Source organism: Anolis sagrei, chromosome X (genome assembly GCF_037176765.1).
Source record: "Anolis sagrei isolate rAnoSag1 chromosome X, rAnoSag1.mat, whole genome shotgun sequence".
Lineage (NCBI taxonomy): Eukaryota > Metazoa > Chordata > Lepidosauria > Squamata > Dactyloidae > Anolis > Anolis sagrei.
Genome location: NC_090034.1, coordinates 58,637,030 through 58,657,614, shown reverse-complemented (window position 1 = coordinate 58,657,614; position 20,585 = coordinate 58,637,030). Strand labels below are relative to the sequence as shown.

Here is a 20,585-nt window from a genome sequence, read left to right as displayed (position 1 = left end):
TAGGGCTCCACAATCACTTACGTATCCACTACCAAGACACTACACTTGGAAAGCCATCATACTTGGATCGCCTAAGTAAGTAGTCTACTGATCTATCTATCTGTCATCTGTCTGTCTTCCTATCTATCTATGTATCTTTCAATCCATCCATCCAACTATCTTCCTATCTCTCAATTTATTTATTTATTTGTCTGTCTGTCTTCCTATCTATATATCTTTCAATCCATCCATCTTCCTATCTCTCTATCTATCCATCCACACATCTTCCAAACTATCTATCTATAACTCTGTCAGTCTATCTATATTCCTGTCTATCTATGTATCTTTCAATCTATCATCTATCTTCCTATCTATCTTTCAAACCATTCATCTATCTTCCTGTCTTTTAAATCATTAATCTATCTGGCTGGCTGGCTGTCTGTCTGTCTTCCTTCCTTCCAATCCATCCATCCATCCATCTTTCAAACTATCGATCTATCTATCTATCTATCTATCTATCTATCTATCTATCATCTCCCTCTCTGTCTATATTCCTATCTATCTATGTATATTCCTATCTATCTATCTATCTATCTATCTATCTATCCTATCCATCCATCTTTTAATCCATTCATAAATCTTCCAAACTATCTATCTCTCGATCTCTATCATTATTCCTTTCTATCTATGTACTTTTCACTCTATCTTTCTATCTACCCACCCACCCACCCATCGATCTATCTTCCTATCTTCCAACTCTAGGATTCTATAGTTCTATTATTCTGATGATCTCCCTGACTGTCCCTATGCCTCACTTGGTGGAGTTCATGGTGTATCCAGAGGGGCAGCCGGGCACGCACTCCCCATTGTGGATGACATGGCAGTTGGACTCGCGGGCGGCCTTGCAGGCATTGTGGAGGCCCTGGCAGAAGTCGAAGGTCACGCAGCGCCAGCCCCGGAAGCGAAGGAACTTGGGCGGGCATGTCTCGATGCACTTCCCATTCAGCACATAGTTGCGGCAGGCCACACACTTCTCCGGGTCATCCAGCTCCAGGCAGTTGCCCAGGCATTGCGGGTGGCAGCACTGCTGCTCTGGGGTGCAGCCAGGAGTTTTGCACTCATTGGGACACACTGCAGGGCAAGAGGAAAAGACGAAAGGATTATGGAGATTTTGAACATTAAGCCAAGACTTCTCAAACCTTTTCAGGTAAAGTTTCTCATGGAGCCTCAAGATATGTTCATATATATTATATTATAGATTATATAGTAGCCATCCCCTGCCACGCGTTGCTGTGGCACACTCTGGTGGTCATGGGGGTTCTGAGTGGGAGATTTGGCCCAATGGGGTTCAGAATGCTCTGTGATTGTAGGTGAACTATAAATCCCAGTAACTACAACTCCCAAATGTCAAGATTCTATTTTTCCCAAACTCCACCAGTGTTCACATTTGGATATATTGAGTATTTGTGTAGAGTTTGGTCCAGATCAATCATTGTTTGAGTCCACAGTGCCCTCTGGATGTAGGTGAACTATAACTCCAAAACCAAAGGACACTTCCTACCAAACCCTTCCAGTATTTTCTGTTGGTCATGGGAGAACTGTGTGCCAAGTTTGGTTCAATTCCATCGTTGGTGGGGTTCAGAATGCTCTAGGATTGTAGGTGAACTATAAATCCCAGCAACTACAACTCCCAAATGACAAAATCATTTTTTGAGTGAAGGACATACATTGGGATGTTAGGTGTATGCTGTCCAAATTTGGTGCCAATTGCCCCAGGGGTTTTTGAGTTCTGTGAATAGCACAAACGAACATTACATTTTGTGTGTGTGTGTGTGTATATCTGGCATGGGCAAAATTTGGGACACATTGTGATTGAAAATGTGACAGAGAAAATACAGAAAACACACCTTTTGTATTCCGTATCTATCCCACATTGGAAAATCATTATTATTATTATTATTATATTATTATTATTATTATTATATTATGTATTATTATGTGGCAGAAACACACCTTTTGTATTCCTTATCAATCCCATATTGAAGTCATGATTATTATTTATATTATATTATAAGTTATTATAATTTACTATTATGTGGCAGAAACACACATTTTGTATTAATTATCTATTCCATATTGAAGAGTCATTATTATTATTTATATTATACTTTAATATACATTATATTACTTTGTATTGTCGAAGGCTTTCATGGCTGGAATCACTAGGTTCTTGTGGGTTTTTTATGGCCATATAGCCCGAAAAAACCCACAAGAACCTATTATATTACTTTATTTATTATGTGGAAGACACAGATTTTGTATTACTTATCTTTCTCATATTTTTTTTTTGTCGTGTCAGGAGCTACCTGAGAAACTGCAAGTCGCTTCTGGTGTGAGAGAATTGGCCGTCTGGAAGGACATTGCCCAGGGGACGCCTGGATGAATTGATGTTTTTATCATCCTTGTGGGAGGCTTCTCTCATGTCCCCGCATGAGGAGCTGGAGCTGAGAGAGGGAGCTCATCCGCCTCTCCCGGGATTCGAACCTGCGACCTGTTGGTCTTCAGTCCTGCCGGCACAGGAGTTTAACCCACTGCGCCACCGGGGGCTCCTTTCCCATGTTGAAAAGTATTATTATAATTAATAATAATCATTATTTTTAATAATGACAAACACAATATATTATACTAGCGGTCCCCTGCCACGCGTTGCTGTGGCCCAGTCTGGTGATATAGAAAATAAATTAATTAGAAAGTACTGGTTTCTAATATATGTAATGTCTTTATGCTTGTGGGTAAACAGTATTTCTTGATGTTTCTTTGCCAGTGTTGAAGTAGGGATTGTCTGGTTTGCCTACTCTGGTACTTGCAACATATAATTGTCCATCTTTAGGAGTCCCTTTCAAATCTATAATACTTTATCTGTGTGTGTGTGAATCATATATATCTATCTATATCTATGGCTGGATGGCTCTCTGTCAGGAGGGTTTTGATTATGTTTTCTTGCCCTGGTGAAGGGAGTTGGACTGGATGGCCTTGAGTATTTTCTGTTGGTCATGGGGGTTCTGTGTGGGAAGTTTGCCCCAATTTCGTCGTTTGTGGGTTTCAGAATGCTCTTTGATTATAGGTGAACTATAAATCCCAGCAACTGCAATTCCCAAATGCCAAGGTCTATTTCCCCCAAACCCCATCTGTGTTCATATTTGGGCACATGGAATATTCATGCCAAGTTTGGTCCAGATCCATCATTGTTTGAGTCCACAGTGCTCTCTGGATGTAGGTGAACTAAAACTCCCAAATTCAAGGCCAATGCCCACCAAACACTGCTAGTATTTTCTGTTGGTCATGGGAGGCCTGCGTACCATGTTTTGTTCCATTCCATCATTGGTGGAGTTCAGAATGCTCTTTGATTATAGGTGAACTATAAATCCCAGTAACTACAATTCCCAAATGACAAAATCAATTTTTTTGAGTGAAGGACATACATTGGGTTGTTAGGTGTCTTGTGTCCAAATTTTTGAGTGATGGTCACTCCTTGCGTAGTGAGACATTTTGTTGCCAAATTTGGTGTGATTCGTTCATTGGTTCTTTTGTTTTTAAGGTACTCATTACACACAGAGCATTTATATATATATATAGATTATATTATATCATACTATTATTTGTTATTACGTGGCAGGAACAACAGGTGGGTGGCCATCTGTTGGGGCGTGCTTTGATTGTGCTTTCCCTGCACAATCCGGGTTGGACTAGGTGGCCCATTGCGAATCATAGGATTCTATGATTTGCAACTTCTCCTTCTCTTTTACAAAGAGAGATCAAGATATTAAGTCACATTTTAGGTGTGGCCAATCTATATACAGAAGCGAGCAGATCCCACGCAAAGCAACTCTGTTGGACGACACTTCTTGGAATCCCAATGGCCTGCACAAGCCACTTTCCCCCATGGTCCAGCCCTATTTCTCCCACAGGTGATTGTGTAAAAAAAAAAAAAGCACAAACATTTCAGCCTCGGAAAGGTCAGGACACGCTTTGGGGCTGCCTGGTTGACAACTCAGAAAGGGCTGAAACTTGGCCAAGGTCTGCAATTCTTTAATCGAGAATAAATCCATCTTTGGCTGTCCCGGCTGGAATGCAAACACTGGTTTTCTGGCTGCGGCCAAGTCAGGTGAGAAAAGGGATCGGTCAAGCAGAGCAAGCCGGGAGAGAAAGAGAGAGAGAAGAGAGCAGAACACGGCTCCAGATCCAGAGAAACCCAGTCCGGGCAACACTTGTTGCCAATGAACCACCCTCGCTCTCAGCCAATGCCTCGGCTGCTCCAGGCAGGGAGCCATTCAATGCATCACAAAGCACACGGATCCTTAACCCCTTCCGCACACACAACACGCAGGCCTCATACACACATATGTAAATACTTATTGTATTATATGGAGGCTAATACAAACACCACGTCTGAAGATCACTGTTGGGTTACTATTTCTAATAACATCATAGATAGGTATATAATTTCAATGATATGGCTATTATAGAAACACTGTGTGTGTGTGTGTATCTATATAAATAAAAATGTAATGTTCGTTTGTGGTATTCACAGAACTCAAAAACCACTGGACGAATTGACACCAAATTTGGACACACAAGACACCTAACAACCCAATGTATGTCCTCCACTCAAAAAAATTGATTTTGTCATTTGGGAATTGTCGTTGCTGGGATTTATAGTTTACCTACAATCAAAGAGCATTCTGAACTCCACCAATGATGGAATTGGGCCAAACTTAGCACACAGGGCTCCCATGACCAACAGAAAAAACTGGAAGGGTTTGGTAGACATTGACCTTGAGTTTGGGAATTGTAGTTCACCCACATCCAGAGAGCACTGTGGGCTCAAACAATGATGGATCTGGACCAAACTTGACATGAATATTCCATATGCCCAAATATGAACAGAGATGGAGTTTAAGGGAAATAGACCTTGACATTTGGGAGTTGCAGTTGCTGGGATTTATAGTTCACCTACATTCAAAGAGCATTCTGAACTCCACCAATGATGGAATGGAACCAAACATGGCATACAGGACTTCCACGACCAACAGAACACACTGGAAGGATTTGGTGGGCACTGACCTTGAGTTTGGGAGTTGTAGTTCACCTACATCCAGAGAGCACTGTGGACTCAATGATGGATCTGAACCAAACTTGACATGAATATTCCATATGCCCAAATATGAACAGAGATGGAGTTTAAGGGAAATAGACCTTGACATTTGGGAGTTGCAGTTGCTGGGATTTATAGTTCACCTACAATCAAAGAGCATTCTGAACTCCACCAATGATGGAATTCAACCAAACATGGCATACAGGACTTCCATGACCAACAGAACACACTGGAAGGATTTGGTAGACATTGACCTTGAGTTTGGAGTTGTAGTTCACCTACATCCAGAGAGCACTGTGGACTCAAGCAATGATGGATCTGCACCAAACTTGGCACAAATATTCCATATGCCCAAATATGAACACAGATGGAGTTTGGGGGAAATAGACCTTGACATCTGGGATTTGTAGTTACTAGGATTTATAGTTCACTTACAATCAAAGAGCATTCTGAATCCCACAAATGACAGAATTGAGGCAAATTTCCCACACAGAACCCCCATGACCAACAGAAAATACTTAAGGCCATCCAGTCCAACTCTCTTCACCAGGGCAAGAAAATGTAATCAAAGCCCTCCTGACAAAGAGCCATCCAGCCATAGATATAGAGAGATATGATTCACACACACACATAGTATCATAGATTTGAAAGGGACCCCTAAAGAAGGACAATGATATGTTGCATGTTCCAGAGTAGGCAAGCCAGACACTCTCCACATCAACACTGACAAAAAACAACAAGAAATACTGTTTAGCCACAAGCATAAAGAAATTACATATATTAGAAACCAACACTTTCTCATTACTTTATTTTCCAGATCACCAGACTGGGCCACAGCAAACGTGGCAGGGGACAGCTAGTATGTGTGTGTGTGTGTGTGTGTATATATATATATATGAAGACGTGTATATATACACACACAGAGAACCTGCATAGAAGATAGACTCATATGTTTATATATGTATTACTAACACATTAACATGTATGTGTGTAGAAGATAGACCCAGAGAAGTGTGTGGCCTGCCGCAACTACGTGCTGAATGGGAAGTGCATCGACACATACAGAATCTGCCTAGAACAGTGTTTCTCAACCTTCCAAATGCCGCGACCCCTTAACACAGTTCCTCATGTTGTGTTGACCCCCAACCACATTATTTTTGTTGGTACTTCACAACTGTAATTTTGCTATTGTCGTGAATCGTAATGTAAAAATCTGATATGCAGGATGTAGTTTCATTCACTGGATCACATTTGGCACAAATACCTGATACGCCCAAATTTGAATACTGGTGGGGTTGTTGATTTTGTCATTTGAGAGTTGTAGTTGCTGGGATTGAAAGTTCACCTTCAATCAAAGAGCATTCGGAACTCCACCAATAATGGAATTGAACCAACCTTGGCAGACAGAACTCCAATGACCAATAGAAAATACTGGATGGTTAATTAACCTTGAATTTTGGAGTTGTAGTTCACCTACATACAGAGAGCACTGTGGACTCAAACAATGAGAGATCCGGACCAAACTTGGAACGAATACTCAATATGCCTTAATGTGAATACCGGTGGAGTTTGGGGGAAATAGACCTTGACATAGAATCTGCACAGAAGATAGACTAATATAAACACATTTGCAAATACTTACTATATGCGTCTATCTTCTCTCTCTCTCTATACACACACACACATCTCTGAGTCTGTTTCTTTTGTTAATGTATTAGCAATACATATATAAATACTTAGTGTGTCTATATGAAGATATATAGAATTTACATGGAAGATAGACTAATATAGTACCGTATATTCTGGCATATAAGACTACTTTTTAACCCAAGAAAATCTTAGCCCAAGAAAAGTCAGAGGTCGTTTTATTCGCCGGAGTCGTCTTATACGCGGGGGTAGTCCTATACACGGGAGTCGTCTTATACGCTGGAGTAGTCTTATGCATGGGAGTCGTCTTATATGCGGGAGCAGTCTTATATGCCGGGAGTCATCTTATAGAGCGGGTGCTGAAACTTTCAATCCGGATTGGAGAAATTGTGGTTGCTGCATATTGTGGGGGGAGCTCAAAAATGGCTGTGGCCGCGTCCCTGCCATAGGCAGCGACTGTATGAAAGCATTAAGGGCGACGCTGTACAAGTATGGTAGAAGAAAATCAATTCATCAGGATTTGTCAACTTAATGCGGTCCCGACGGTGAGGTGAAGGGGCGCCTCACCAGGAAGGTGTAAGTAAAGGGCGGAGCAAGCTGCAGGCGCCCGAGGAGCCTGAGGTATGGAAAAAAGAGATAGAGTGACTCTGGGCCCAGAAAAACACAACTCTTTTACTAGTCTGGCCTGCCCTTGTATCCTATTACCGTACCTCCTCCTCTGCCTCTCAGATCTCGCTCCTGAAGACTGCAGTGAAGTGGTGCAGGTGCGCAGGTGCGAGATCTGAGAGGCAGAGAAGGAGGTACAGTAATAAGAAAAATGCCATATTGAACTGAAATCTGATGCTTTTAAAAATTTTATTTGGTGTGTGTTGGAAGACGGGTAGTCTTATATGGCGAGTATATTCCAAACTCTATATTTTAACTGGAAAAGTTGGGGGTCGTCTTATACACCCAGTTGTCTTATCTGCCGGAATATACGGGGTAAGTATTTGCATATCTATTTAAATAAAAATGTAATGTTCGTTTGTGATATTCACTGAACTCAAAAACCACTGGGGGAATTGACACCAAATTTGGACACGATACACCTAACAACCTAATTTATGTCCTTCACTCAAAAAAAAAAAATGATTTTGTCATTTGGGAGTTGTAGTTGCTAGGATTTATAGTTCACCTAAAATCAAACAGCATTCTGAACCCCACCAACGATGGAATTGAACCAAACTTGGCACACAGTTCTCCCATGACCAACAGAAAATACTGGAAGGGTTTGGTGGGCAGTGTCCTTTGGTTTTGGAGTTGTAGTTCACCTACATCCAGAGATCACTGTGGACTCAAACAATGATGGATCTGGACCAAACTCTACAGGAAAACTCAATATGCCCAAATGTGAACACTGGTGGAGTTTGGGGAAAATAGAATCTTGATATTTGGGAGTTGTAGTTGCTGGGATTTATAGTTCACCTACAATCACAGAGCATTCTGAACCCCACCAACGATAGAATTGGGCCAAACCTCCCACACAGAACCCCCATTATGGGCTACAAGTAACGCGTGGCAGGGGACGGCTAGTGAAAACATATATTTATAAGCAGAATCTGCATAGAAGATTAATATAATAATTATTTACTAACGTATTAACAAAAGAAATGGACTCTGGGACAAGCAAATGGATGGATATCATTAAAACGGGGGAAAGAGAGTATGTATAAGTAAACCAATAAAATAATTAGAAGGAACGCTTATTATACAGGCTTGGAGGAGAAGATAAGAAAAAGATGGGACAATACAAGACAACAGAAAGATCAACGTGAATGCCAAATGATAAGAATCCGCTTGGTTTTGGAATAGAAGATATTTTAAATTGAATTTCTTTATATATTAGAAAATATTTATTATTTATTTTATTTCAAAGTTTTATATACCGAGCTTCTCACCTGATAAGGACTCAGTCTGGTTTCCAACCATAAAAACACATACAATCGGTAAAATATCAAAGTACACATTACAATAAAACATTTAAAAAGCACATATATTTAAATCTACAGTGGTCAGTCGTCATACTAAACTCGAATATCGAATATACACCGTCTTCCATCCAGATCGTTGTCTCATTCTTCGAAAGCCTGTCTCCATAACCACGACTTCACCTATTTCCTGAATGTCAGGATTGTTGGGGCGGTTCTGACCTCTGGCGGGAGAGAGTTCCAGAGTCGTGGGGCCACCACCGAGAAGGCCCTGTCCCTCGTCCCCACCAGCTGCACTTGTGAGGCCGGTGGGACCGAGAGCAGGGCCCCTCCAGACGATCTTAGTAATCTTGATGGTTCCCTCCCTCTTCACACCCGTACAATAGATTCCTGTATAGATTTAATTTACCACCAAAACTCTGTAACCAACATATCATATTTTTCTTTATCTCCCTTTCTTCCCACCCCCTCCTTTCCTTTATGTTATAACAATGAAAATGAAACAAAACTTGTAAAGACAAAATGATAATGAAAATAAATAAAAACCCAACAATGTTGAACACGGTGTGGGTTTGTGATATCTGTGCGCTTGCGCCGGGGAGTGGAGGAGAACTCGAGCCACGTTGCATTGGTGGGCCGCATATGTTTCGACATATAGTTTGGCTTCACCAAGAATAAGGGGGAAAATGTATAGCTGAGAAAGAACTTGGAATCGCTTGAAAGGCTTGGGGTTTTGGCCGGGATCCACCAGCATCGTGCCAAAAAGTGGCTCCTCCAATCAAGCAGCAGCAATGGAGGGAACAGCCAGGCGGATTGCAAGTCCGAGAGGCCGAGGAAAGGGGGAAACACTGGAGAAATGGACAATAAGGCATGTGCAGAGCGCCTTCTTTTTCCGGGGACTTTGCCATTCCTTATCCTGCAGCTTTGCCTTCCCGCAATCAACAGACCAGGAAGTGAATAGGAAGAAAGAGTGCTTCGCCACAACATATCAGAACTTGTTGATGTCAAACATAATTATTGCTATATGTGTGTGTGTGTACAAATATAAACATTATGGACTAATGAAGGTTTCAGAAAATCCAAATATATATCGTAAGAACCCAGTGTACTAGGGATGAGGTGCCTTCCAAGGAGGAAGGACGGAGCTGCGGGAGGCTAAGATGACCACTCCAAACCGCTGATTTTATGGCCTACTGGAGAATGGGCAGAAATGGCAAGTTTCTCAACGCCTTTTACAACTTTGCTTCCTTATTCCACTTGCCCCCCTCCCCCCGCTCCCCGTTTCGCCACGTCGTTTTCCTGCTTCTTTCCCCCTTACGAAACGCTTCTTCCGTGGTATGCTTCTTGTGATACATATTTGGAATTTCTGTCCTCTGAAATGTCAAAATGCTCCGCAGCAACAAAACCGCCGTCATGCAGTTCTCTCTCTCTCTCTCCTTGTGTCCTAGCAGTATTTCCTCCAGTTTTAAGAAGCATTTGTACCTGACGTTTTGCCTGCATGACCACCTTGTTCTGCCGTGTCCTAGCAGCATTTGCTCCTGACATTTCACTTGAACCGTTGGACTGTAAGGCTGTCTCCTAGCAGCATTTGCTCCTTACGTTTCGCCTGCATCGTTGGGCTGTATGGTCGTGTCCTAGTAGCATTTGCTCCTGATGTTTCGCCTGCATCGTTGGGCTGTACAGATGTGTGCTAGAAGCATTTGCTCCTGATGTTTCGCCTATATTGTTGGGTTGTATCATTTGGTTGCAAAGCCATGTCCTAGCAGCATTTGCTCCTGATGTTTCACCTGCACCATTGGGCTGTAAGGCCGTATCATAGCAGCATTTGCTCCTGGCGTTTCGCCTGCATTGTTGGGCTGTACGGCTGTCTCCTAGAAGCATTTGCTCCTGATGTTTTGCCTGCATCGCTGAGTTGTATCATTGGGTTGCATAGCCGTGTCCTAGCAACATTTGCTCCTAATGTTTCAGCTGCACCGTTGGGCTGTACGGCCATGTCCTAGTAGCATTTGCTCCTGATGTTTCACCTGCATCGTTGGGCTGTAATGCTGTGTGCTAGAAGCATTTGCTCCTGATGTTTCGCCTGCATCTTTGGGATGTATGGCTGTGTTATAGCAGCCTTTCTCTCCCATGTTCTAGCAGCATTTTCTCCTGACACTTTACCTGCATCACTGGAAAGTATGGCTGTGTTCTAGCAGCATTTTCTCCCATGTACTAGCAGCATTTTCTCCTGATGCTTCACCTGCATCACCAGGATGTATGGCAGTGTTATAGCAGCATTTTATCTTGACATTTCACTTGCATCAACTGGATGTATGGCTGTATTCTAGCACCATTTTCTCCTGACGCTTCTCCTGTATTGTTCCGTGTTCTAGCAACATGTTCTCCCTGTATGGCTAGAACATGGCCATAGCGTCCAGAAACTACACAACACCCCAAAGATTCTGGCCATGAAAAGCCTTCGACAAGACAGAAAAATGCTATTTCTGAAATATTCAGGACATAAACACCACAACCAAACCTGAACCGAGGGTAGGAAAAAACATCAGGTTTGCCCAGAACAAAAGAAAATCATTGAGGCAGGTCCATCTCTTCCAGGTCTGTTTGGGAAAGGGAACGTCCATCCGCATCCATAACAACAACACACCTCCAAACACAGCTGCATTCCAGCGCAAAAGATCTCGGCCGCCGAAAATCATTCAAAGAAAGCCATTACGATCGAAGATAAAGATGGAAAGCAGCAAAATACACAGCCCTCTGTGACGGGATCTAAATAAATCCCCATACTGCAATTACTTCACGATCCTGGTTAGTTTAACAGGCATATTAGGTTGCTGTCTGGTCTGTGAAAAGCTATTAAAAACCTATAAAAGCATTTGAAAATGCAGATGAAACGTTTTATTAGTTGGCAGAGTAAATTTTAAAAAAATAAGAGAGAGAGAGAAGGCGTTGGGAGCAAACCCTGGCACATGAAAAGGAAGGAAGAGTTGCCAGCCAGCAGCATTACCATCTGCCATACTCAAAAAACACGACAATCCAGAAAACGTGGCTCTAGCATGCCAGGGTTTTTAGCCGCTTTCCTATAGGTCCCAATCCTCAAACCATCCTTCCAATTCAAGAACAGGAGGAAGGGCAAACTCAATAGCAATAAATAAATGCATAAATAAATAAAAATACATCCTGCATATCAGATATTTACATTACGATTCAGAACAGTAGCAACGAAAATAATTTTATGGTTGGGGGTCACCACAACATGAAGAACTGTATTAAGGGGTTGCGGCATTAGGAAGGTTGAGAAACACTGATCTAGATCCATTTCAATCTGGCTGTTGTATCCCAGAGCAGGAACACGTCCGTTCCTATTCACCACACCAGTTCAGTAAAATCAGCAAGCAGTGTTGCTGATATTTGTAAGCAAAGCAGTAAAATGGTAAAAACAGTATAGTCCAAAGATAATAGATAGTTCAAGAACTTCAAGGTACAAAGGTCAAAACACAAGAGCCAAGGATGCAAAATCCAAAGAAACAAGGCAGCATGGAGATCCAATACACAGAATAAGAACCTGGCAAACTTGAAACATGAAACTAGAAATCCCCTTGGAAACAAGATATTAATGAAACTCCAATGCTGCCCAGACTGATCTAAAATCCTTTCCCCATCTCATTTAAAGCTTTTCCTGTCTCATGAAATGAAAGGAAAACATTCCATTTACCTTTACGACCAGATAAGGACCTCTTTTCTCTCTTTTCTAATAAACGGGCTGACCTGCGGCGAGCTTGGGAACTCTCTCTTAATTTACAAAAGTGTTGCCTTCTATCTTCTATCTCATTAACTTCTGTACCTGAGAATTCATCCTCAGAAGACAATTCCCCAGAGAAAGTCTGCAGTGAGCCCCTTTCAGGAATTTGACCTTCAGAATTCACAGGCGAAGCACTCCATTCATTTTCAAGACATGAAACCTCAGGCCTTTCAGCAAGGCCAGTACTTGAAAGCTCAGGCTCAGGAAAATCAAAATTTACATTAGATACAATCATAAGCTAAACTATAACGCTGGCTTCAGGCCTGGCTATGGAACAGAGACAGCTTTGGTCTGCCGATCCAGTTCCGAGCACAATTCAAAGTGCTGGTTTTGACCTACAAAACCCTATACGATTCCGGCCCAGTGTATCTGTCTGAACGGATCTCCCTCTACGTCCCACCTCGAAGTCTAAGATCTTCTGGGGAGGCCCTGCTCTCGACCCCGCCTCTATCACAAGTGAGATTGGCGGGGACGAGGAGCAGGGCCTTCTCGGTGGTGGCCCCTCACCTGTGGAATTCACTCCCCGGGGAAATTAGAACAGCGACATCCCTCCTTTCCTTCAGGGAAAAACTGAAAACATGGATTTGGGACCAGGCATTCAGACAATCGGGCAGATAAAGAAGGTTCTCGACGATGGACAGGAATTGACAAAGTGGAATGGAATTATGGAACTCTGAAAGATGAAAGCTGAGCTTGAGATTAGTTTTTATTGATTGTGTTTTTATTTTTATTGGCTGCGTTATATACTGACTGTTTTAATTGTGATAATTGTTGATTGCTGTTTTTATATGCATATGTATTCTCTGTAAGCATCGAATTGTGCCTTTTTTGTAAGCCGCCCTGAGTCCCCCCTCGGGGGTTGAGAAGGGCGGGGTAAAAGTACCCGAAATAAATAAAATAAATTATGGATGACCGCCGCAGAGAGCTAGACAGGGGAGTGGTTCTCCTAGATCTCTCAGTGGCTTTCTATACCACTGACCATGGTATCCTTCTGGGTTGTCTCTCCAGGATGGGACTGGGAGGCCCTGTCTTACAGTGGCTCTGGTCCTTCCTGGAGGGCCGTACTCAAAAGGCGGTGTTGAAGGACTCCTGTCGGAACCTCCGACCATTGACCTGTGGGGTTCCTCAGGGTTCCATTTTATTCCCCATGCTGTTTAACATATACATGAAACCACTGGGAAAGTTCATCTGGAGTTTTGGAGTACGGTGCCACAGATATGCAGATGACACCAAACTCTACTACTACTTTCCACCGAATGTTGCACTCCAAGCCTGGAAACACCTATGGCCACCGCACCCCACAACAGTCCAGGAATATAAGCGAACAGTTTGTTGTAAAAGCTTATAAAAGGCATATAAAAATCAGAAATACGAAAGAAGATATGTTCAACATCTTTATTAATTGACTTAGATGAAGGGTTAGAAGGCATGATCATCAAGTTTGCAGACGACACCAGATTGGGAGGGATAGCTAATAATCCAGAAGACAGGAGCAGAATTCAAAACGATCTGAACAGATTAGAGAGATGGGCCAAAACTAACCAAATGAAGTTCAACAGGGACAAATGCAAGATACTCCACTTAGGCAGAATAAAGGAAATGCAAAGAGACAGAATGGGGAACAATGCCTAGCTCGAGAGCAGGACATGTGGGAAAGATATTGGAGTCCTCGTGGAGAACAAATTAAACATGAGCCAACAATGTGATGCGGCAGTTTGAAAAGCCAATGGGATTTTGACCTGCATCAATAGGAGTTTAGTGCCTATATCAGGGGAAGTTGTGCTACCCCTCTATTCTGCCTTGGTCAGACCACACCTGCAATCATACTGTGTCCAATTCTGGCACCACAATTGAAGGGAGATGTTGACTCTAAACTGGAATGTATTCAGAAGAGAGTGACTCAAATGATCAAGGGTCTAGAGAACAAGCCCTATGAGGAGCAGCTTAAAGAGCTTGGCATATTTAGCCTGAAGAAAAGGCTGAGAGGTGACATGATGAGGGCCATTGATCAAGACGTGAGGGAAAGTCACAGGGAGGAAGGCGCAAGCTTGTTCTCTGCTGCCCTGGAGACTAGGATGCAATGGAACAATGGCTTCAAACTACAGGAAATGAGATTCCACCTGAACATGAGAAAGAACTTCCTGACTGAGAGCTGTTCAGCAGTGGAACTATCTCTCTGCCCTGGAGTGTAGTGGAGGCTCCTTTTTTGGAGGCTTTCAAACAGAGGCTGGATGGACATCTGTCAGGGGTTCTTCGAATGTGATTTTCCTGCTTCTTTGCAGAATGGGGTTGGACTGGATGGCCCACGAGGTCTCTTCCAACTCTATGAGTCTATGAATAATAATAATAATAATAATAAATATTATTATTATTATTATTATTATTATTATTTAAAGATCAAACTGCAAAGACTGCACAAGCCAGTCAAGGTGGTCCCAGTGGTAATCGGCTGGGTGAGTGCCTAAAGACCTAGGCCTGCACTTAAATACAATCGGCGCTGACAAGATTACCATCTGCTAGCTACAGAAGGCTACCTTACTGGGATCTGCACGCATTATTCGCCGATACATCACACAGTCCTAGATGCTTGGGAAGTGTCCAATGTGTGATCCAATACAACAGCCAGCAGTGTCTGCTGTGGACTCATCTTGTTGTGTTTCAAATAATAATAATAATGTCATTGAGTCCTGCTTACTTCACCAGATCTGTTGGAATTGGAATAGATCCACCTAATTTTACTAATTTTTGAAAAAGGAAAGTTGGCGGTGGAGGCATCGCGGCTGTTCTTTCATGCTACACATGTGCCGATCTGACCAAGTGCGAATGGCACGCTTTGAAGTCTCAGGAGCCACTTCATAGGAATTCGAGGCCAGCTGCACCCAGCGCTGGGAGGAAACATCTGCCGAAATCTTTGCCAACAACCAAATTAACTAACTGTTTAAGGCTTGGCTTCTGAATATAGGCCTGCAAGTCAGTCAAGAGCAGACTTTTGGATTTTGACTTTCATCATAATCCGACTCTTGTTCCCCTACCACATCATTCATCCCATCCGAGCATAGCATCTTATTTTTCCTTATTTTAATTAATCTCATCCAGAGGACAGTTTTTGCAACTGTAAGATAGAATGTGTTGCCATCAGTTCTTGTGACTCACATCACTATTCTTTGTTTGTATGCCCTAAATAGGATGAAATACAGGAATTCAGTTTTTTCACAGTGTTCTCGATGTCAAGGGTGTTAGAAACAGCTGCCCACCACAGAGACATGCTTGCCAATCCGGCAACATTAAGGAGAGAACACCAATCAAAAAGAACTACTGTGGGCACCAGTCTTCACTCCACAAACATCACGCCAGAAACAGGGACATCCTTCCAAATGCCATAAGTTGAGAAACTGGGAAAGGTCAGTCAGCAACCAGGGTTACAAAGAAGATTAACACCAACAACTCCTGCGGCTAAAGCTTCCCTGGACCTAGAAGTACTGAATGGCTTATGCTTGCTTGCTAATAATACGGGGCCAAGGTGCTTAAAGAGTGGAGGTGGTTCAACATGGCGTCCAGACTCCTCTAGAGTCACTCAGTGTGCAAAAGGGATGTGCAGATGTATTACTTGTGCTTCACTCCTCAGAGGTCCTGGATGCCTCACATCACTAGAAGTGAGCCTTCTTCCTGGGGGTTGGGAACACAGAGAGACAAGGCACTGTGTGATCCCAATTCTATTCCTTCTGGAATGGGATGCACAGGGTGCCAATCGTGGCGACTGTGAAGGGACCAGATGCTGATGATGAGACTCAACACACTTTCATCTCTTCCATCCGAATAAAGAGCGACTGCAAAGTGGCAGGATGCTGGTGATGACACCCACCTTGATTTCATCTCTTCCACCTGAATCCGGGGCGACTGTGACGGAACCAGATGCTGATGCGGAGACCACCTCGCTTTCATCTCTTCCACCTGAATCCAGGGAGATGCTAGTGATGAGACCCACCTCTCTTAAATTTCGTCCAACTGAATCCGGGGCGACTGCGACGGAACCAGATGCTGATGCTGAGACCAACCTCGCTTTCATCTCTTGCACCCAAATCCAGCGAGATGGTAGTGATGAGACCCAACTTGCTTTCATCTCTTCCACCTGAATCAGGGGCGACTGCAATGGAACCAGATGCTGATGCGGAGACCAACCTCACTTTCATCTCTTCCACCTGAATCCAGGGAGATGCTAGTGATGAGACTCACCTCTCTTTAATTTCGTCCACCTGAATCCGGAGTGACTGCGACAGAACCAGATGCTGATGCTGAGACCAACCTCGCTTTCATCTCTTCCACCTGAATCCAGGGAGATGCTAGTGATGAGACCCACCTCCCTTTCATTTCGTTCACCTGAATCCGGGGCGACTGCGACGGAACCAGATGCTGATGCTGAGACCAACCTCGCTTTCATCTCTTCCATCTGAATCCAGGGAGAAGTTAGTGATGAGACCCACCTCCCCTTCATTTCATCCACCTGAATCTGGGGCAACTGGGATGGAACCAGATGCTGATGCTGAGACCAACCTCGCTTTCATCTTTTCCATCTGAATCCAGGGAGAAGTTAGTGACGAGACCCACCTCCCTTTCATTTCGTCCACCTGAATCCGGGGCAACTACGATGGAACCAGATGCTGATGCTGAGACCCACCTCACTATCATCTCTTCCACTTGAATCAGGGGAGACTGCAAGGGGACCAGATGCTCGTGGTGAGACCCATCTCCCTTTCATCTCTTCCACCTGAATCCAGGGGGAAGCTAGTGATGACACCAACCTCACTTTCATCTCTTCCACTTGAATCAGGGGAGACTGCAAAGGGACCAGATGCTCATGGTGAGACTCATCTCCTTTTCATCTCTTCCACCTGAATTCGGGAGACTGCGAAGGGACCGGAAGCTGATGGTGAGACCCACCTCCTTTTCATTCCACCTGAATCTGGGGTGACTGCGAAGGGACCAGATGCTGATGGTGAGACCCACTTCCTTTTCATTCCACCTGAATCTGAGGTGACTGCGAAGGGACCAGATGCTGATGATGAGCCCCACCTCCATTTCATTTCTTTCACCTGAATCCGGGGCGAATGTGAAGGGACTGGATGTGGATGATGAGACCCACCTCACCTTCATCACTTCCACCTGAATTATTTGGGGGCAGCAAGGTGCCGGGTGTGGCGCAACAGACCGCAGATGGCCATCCTGCACGTTTCAAGCCTACAAGTCACGGAAGCGATGAGACAGGCCGTTCTGGGAATAAGTTCGCATTCCTCTGGGGAATGGCTTGGGGGCATGCCTTCCTCTGGCCTGGAGTCCTGTTTGTGCCAGAAAGGAGGTAGAGGAGCCGAACAAAGGCGCACCTCTGTCTAGTGAGGCCCAGGAAGATTCTTTGCTTGTGTGTGTATATATGTGTATAACTTCATTCCTGCCGGTCACAGTCCTTCCTGGTCAGAAATACAATGACAGTGGTTCTCAATCTTCCTAATGCTGTGACCTCTTAATACGGTTTCTTATGTTGTGGTAACCTCCCAACCATAAAATTATTTTTGTTGCTACTTCATAACTCATTTTGCTATTGTTTTGAATCGTAATGTAAATATGATTCTTGACATGAATACTCAAATGGCCAAATGTGAACACTGGTGGAGTTTGGGGAAAATAGACCTTGACATTTGGGAGTTGTAGTTGCTGGGATTTATAGTTCATCTACAATCAAAGAGCATTCTGAAACCCACCAATGATAGAATTGGGCCAAACTTCCCACGTTCTGCCCATGACCAACCGAAAATACTGTGTTTTCTGATGGTCTTTGGCGACCCCTCCGACACCCCCTCGCAACCCCCAAGATGAGAAACACTGATATAGACAGAGTGGGTTGTTGTAGCTTTTTCAGGCTATATGGCCATGTTCTAGACGCATTTTCTCCTGACATTTCGCCTCTAGAACATGGCCATATAGCCCAAAAAAACCTACAACAACCCAGTGATTCCGACCATGAAAGCCTTCGACAATACAGTTAAGAGTGTGTTTTAATATTTCTCAGAGAAATAAAGAACATGGACGAATTGACTTTTTTTGTTGAAGAAAAATACAGGCATTATAATAAAAAGAATGAATTGGGAGAATCTTCATGACTATCTGGACAATTTGCAAAAATAAAAAACAAGAGAGACAAGTTTATTATCTTTAATAATATATATATATATATATATATATATATATATATATTTAATAATAAGAATATTTTATCCAAGATGGAATGGAAGTCACCTTTTTTCCCTTTGGTGTGGAAGTATTTTTGTAGTTTATATATATTTTTAAAATCTTTTTTTATTTTTTATTTTTTATTTTTTTAGGGTTTATTTAAGATGTCCTTTTTACTTTTTACTTTACTGGCCTTTCCCTTTCTCTTTTTTTCCTTCACTTTTCTATACCTTATTGTTCTCACTCTTTCGTTGTATTCTATATAAAAAATTAATAAAATTTATTTTTTTAAAAGAGAGTGTTTTAATAAAGATAAAACAATCCCCATGGTTCCGATAGGGGCAGAGGCGGCCCTAGGTAATTTTCAATGGTAAGCAAACAGTATTTTGGTCCGTTCGTCCCCCTCAACCAATCACTGATATATATTTTCTGTTCGTCGTGGGAGTTCTGTGTGCCATATTTGGTTCAATTCCATCATTGGTGGAGTTCAGAATGCTCTTTGATTGTATTTATTTATTTGCTTTATTTCTATACCGCATTTTTCAGCCCAAACAGGCGACTCAATGCGGTTTACATGGTACAATTATCAAACAGTGTCAGTGCAATTAAAACATAACAATGCAACAACCAGGTGAACTATACATCCCAGTAACTACAACTCGCATATGTGAAGGTCTATTTTCCCCCAAGAGCGCCTCAAGAGCGCCCCTGGGCAAAATCAACTATACTGCAAATGCTTACTTTGCGTAATGAGTTGAGCCGCCCCTGGATAGGGGTGACAACAATCTCCTTTTTTAAATTCTGGAAACGGGAGAGGATAGATAGCAATGTGGCAAACCGACTTGGCAACAAGATGATGGAGAACACCAAGAAACAAACAGAAGTACAACAAGGCCAGAGAAAAGGTGTGAAACTGGAAACAACGCAAGAAAGATCCTTCCTAATGGTAAAAGAAAATAGGAACTCTCTTGTAGAAGCGGTTCAGTTTTTGGCTAGTGTAACGTATGAAATGGCCCTCTTTGCTTTGTCTCCCACAAAAAGATCGCAAAGAGAGCACTAGATAAAATGGCCATCAACTGCCATGGCAACTCAAAGGACTCCCCACATAATGTATCCGTAACTATCTATAGTTTCATGTCATTTTTGCTCTTGGCGCGAGCACGACGATACCCTATGTTTGTTATCTTTTGCTTTCCTGTTTGCTTTGAGGGTACTGTCCCGCGCACCCTGAACCTGTACCTTTTTGTCACGGCCTTGGGCTTGCACAACAAATTATTTGAATTGCAAGGCCTAACAACACTTCGAAGGGCTAGCGACGGATGAGATCAAAACCACGGCAATGGCTAAAGTAGACTGCAAGAGGAGAAGCAAAGGCAGGGGCTTTTGCCAAGGCCTGGCTGCATTTCCGTGACCCGTCGCTGCTGCAAAGTGGCTCCATTATGAAAGGGCAGCGTGATCCGAAAATCCCCGCAGGGCGCTTTCTTCAAGGCCTTGATTAATTCTCCGCAGGGGAGGCCAAGCCTCCAGGGCAGTGTTTCTCAATCTTCCTAATGCTATGACCCCTTAATCCAGTTCCTCATATTGTGATGACGTCTAACTATAAAATTATTTTTTGTTGCTATGCTACTTCAGAACTATAATTTTGCTCCACCAAATTTGGCACAAACACACAATACACCCAAAATTGATTTTGTCATTTGGGAGCTGTAGGTAAAGGTAAAGGGTAAAGGTTTTCCCCTAGAATCATAGAGTTGGAAGAGACCTCATGGGCCATGCAGTCCAACCCCCTGCCAAGAAGCAGGAATATTGCATTCAA

At 43.0% G+C, this 20,585-nt stretch overlaps 1 protein-coding gene across 1 annotated transcript in view; it reads right to left on the bottom strand.

Moving 5' to 3' along the window:
* Window positions 1–20,585, bottom strand: part of INSR (insulin receptor) — a 114,407-nt gene that overhangs the window by 46,607 nt on the left and 47,215 nt on the right. The window contains exon 3 of the mRNA XM_060784848.2: window positions 795–1,110. Coding sequence (XP_060640831.2) covers window positions 795–1,110 — 316 coding nt within the window. The remainder of the gene's footprint in view (window positions 1–794; window positions 1,111–20,585) is intronic.